Below are 1,568 nucleotides of genomic sequence, written 5' to 3'. Positions count from 1 at the left end.
GAGAGAAATCAGATCACTGGTCCTGCATTGGACTCTGCCGACAGCGGGGTGGAGGCCATGTCCAGGTGTCTGACTCGGCCAGCTAGGGTGTTCCAGTGGAGAGAGAAAAAGCCACAGAGACACATGCAAGCCCCTCGTCATTGTCTCCAGCTCCTGTCCTTCTGCACGCCTGTCATTTTAGGATTGGCCGGTTACGGTCCCTAGTTGCTAGGGATCAGGAGCAGTCTATCACCTCAGCTGCAGTTTTAGGAGTGGTTGTCTCCATCAGGGACAGTCTCCAGTAGGTGGTGTTGCCGGGTAACGAAGGGCTCGGCCCTTTCAGAAGCCCCCAGCCCCTCTCTGAAAGCCACACTGGCACACAGCTGTAGTGGATATCTCACCTACCCATCGCGACCTCTTGCAGAACTATGCCACAGGTATCTTCACCATCATTACAGGTTCTCATGGGGCCAGAACAGCTTCTTCCCACGCTGTGACAAACCTCACACTGAAGGGAGGTCCCTGGGGAAAGAAGGAGGACACATTTCTGGGTAGCAATCATGAGGGATCTTACTTCCCCTTTCATTGATGTAGCATCAGCATTTGATCAGCACTTTTTCTATTCCTCTTCCCTTATTTTTCATGTTTCATTGCTCAATTTGTGGGTTCTTTTTAAATATTGCTATTATTATTTTGTCTAGTATGAACTTGAATTTGGGCTGGTGAGGGGAAGCCATTTTGGAATAGCATTTTATATTCTAACCACCAATACCCAGTCAGCTACCCCTGTCTGCTACATGATGATGTTTGCTTGGTTTTCCTGGGGTGGCTAAGGAGAGCATCCCCACAAACCCCTCTGTCCTAGCAGGCATTCAGGTGTCCCTGTATCCCCAGGCCCCAAATCCTCTCTTTGCAGTCAACAGGTACACCCAAAGGTCTAGGGATCTAGAGGCTTCCAGTGGACGTTGACTGTGCTATGTAGAAATTGGGTATAACCCTTTGTAGGCATTACGAGAAAACATTTCAACAACAGCTTATTAGAACATCTTAAACAGACCAGAATATCAGGCACTCAGCAAGTGTGTAAGAAGTAGTAAAGTGTTTATCAACAGAGGAGAAATGTCATGTCTTCCCTGACACACGCTCATTGGGATCCAAGGCTCCAGCATGCAGGTTAAGAGTTCCAGGGCATGTGTCAGTTCCCTAAACCCAGGTGCCATCTAAGACATCTTGCAGTGGCTGTGACATCTACACGAGGTGACATGTTTGATGTAAAACCTCCAAGACACCAGTGCTCTTGCGGAGCAGAGCTGAAGGACAGCTGAGATGACGTACATTGTCTAAAATGTCACACAACCCTAGGCATGAGCACAATAAATGAGCCCCTAATTTTGTGGTAAATGGTGGCTGGCGATTGTTTCAGCTAGTCAAAGGTCTGTCTGCCTCAGAATAACCTGAATCACACCCATGACTGTCCCAACTAGATCACCAGTGACCACCACAGAGCTTAGACAGCTGTTCACGCTGTTAATGCCTACACTTACATCTGCATGTTCGCTCATAACACCGAAGATCCCCCAAGACCAGTG

General features: G+C 48.3%; 1 protein-coding gene across 1 annotated transcript in view; it reads right to left on the bottom strand.

The window, feature by feature from the left end:
* Nucleotides 1-501, bottom strand: part of LOC104498848 (phospholipase A2 inhibitor 31 kDa subunit-like) — a gene marked incomplete at its 5' end in the record, with an annotated part of 8,630 nt that extends 8,129 nt beyond the window's left edge. The window contains one exon of the mRNA XM_010142284.1: nt 385-501. Coding sequence (XP_010140586.1) covers nt 385-501 — 117 coding nt within the window. The remainder of the gene's footprint in view (nt 1-384) is intronic.
* Between the last annotated feature and the right edge of the window lie 1,067 nt (nt 502-1,568).

This window comes from Buceros rhinoceros, unplaced genomic scaffold (genome assembly GCF_000710305.1).
Source record: "Buceros rhinoceros silvestris isolate BGI_N320 unplaced genomic scaffold, ASM71030v1 scaffold17670, whole genome shotgun sequence".
NCBI classification, from domain to species: Eukaryota; Metazoa; Chordata; class Aves; order Bucerotiformes; family Bucerotidae; genus Buceros; species Buceros rhinoceros.
This window is presented reverse-complemented; position numbering and strand designations above follow the sequence as displayed.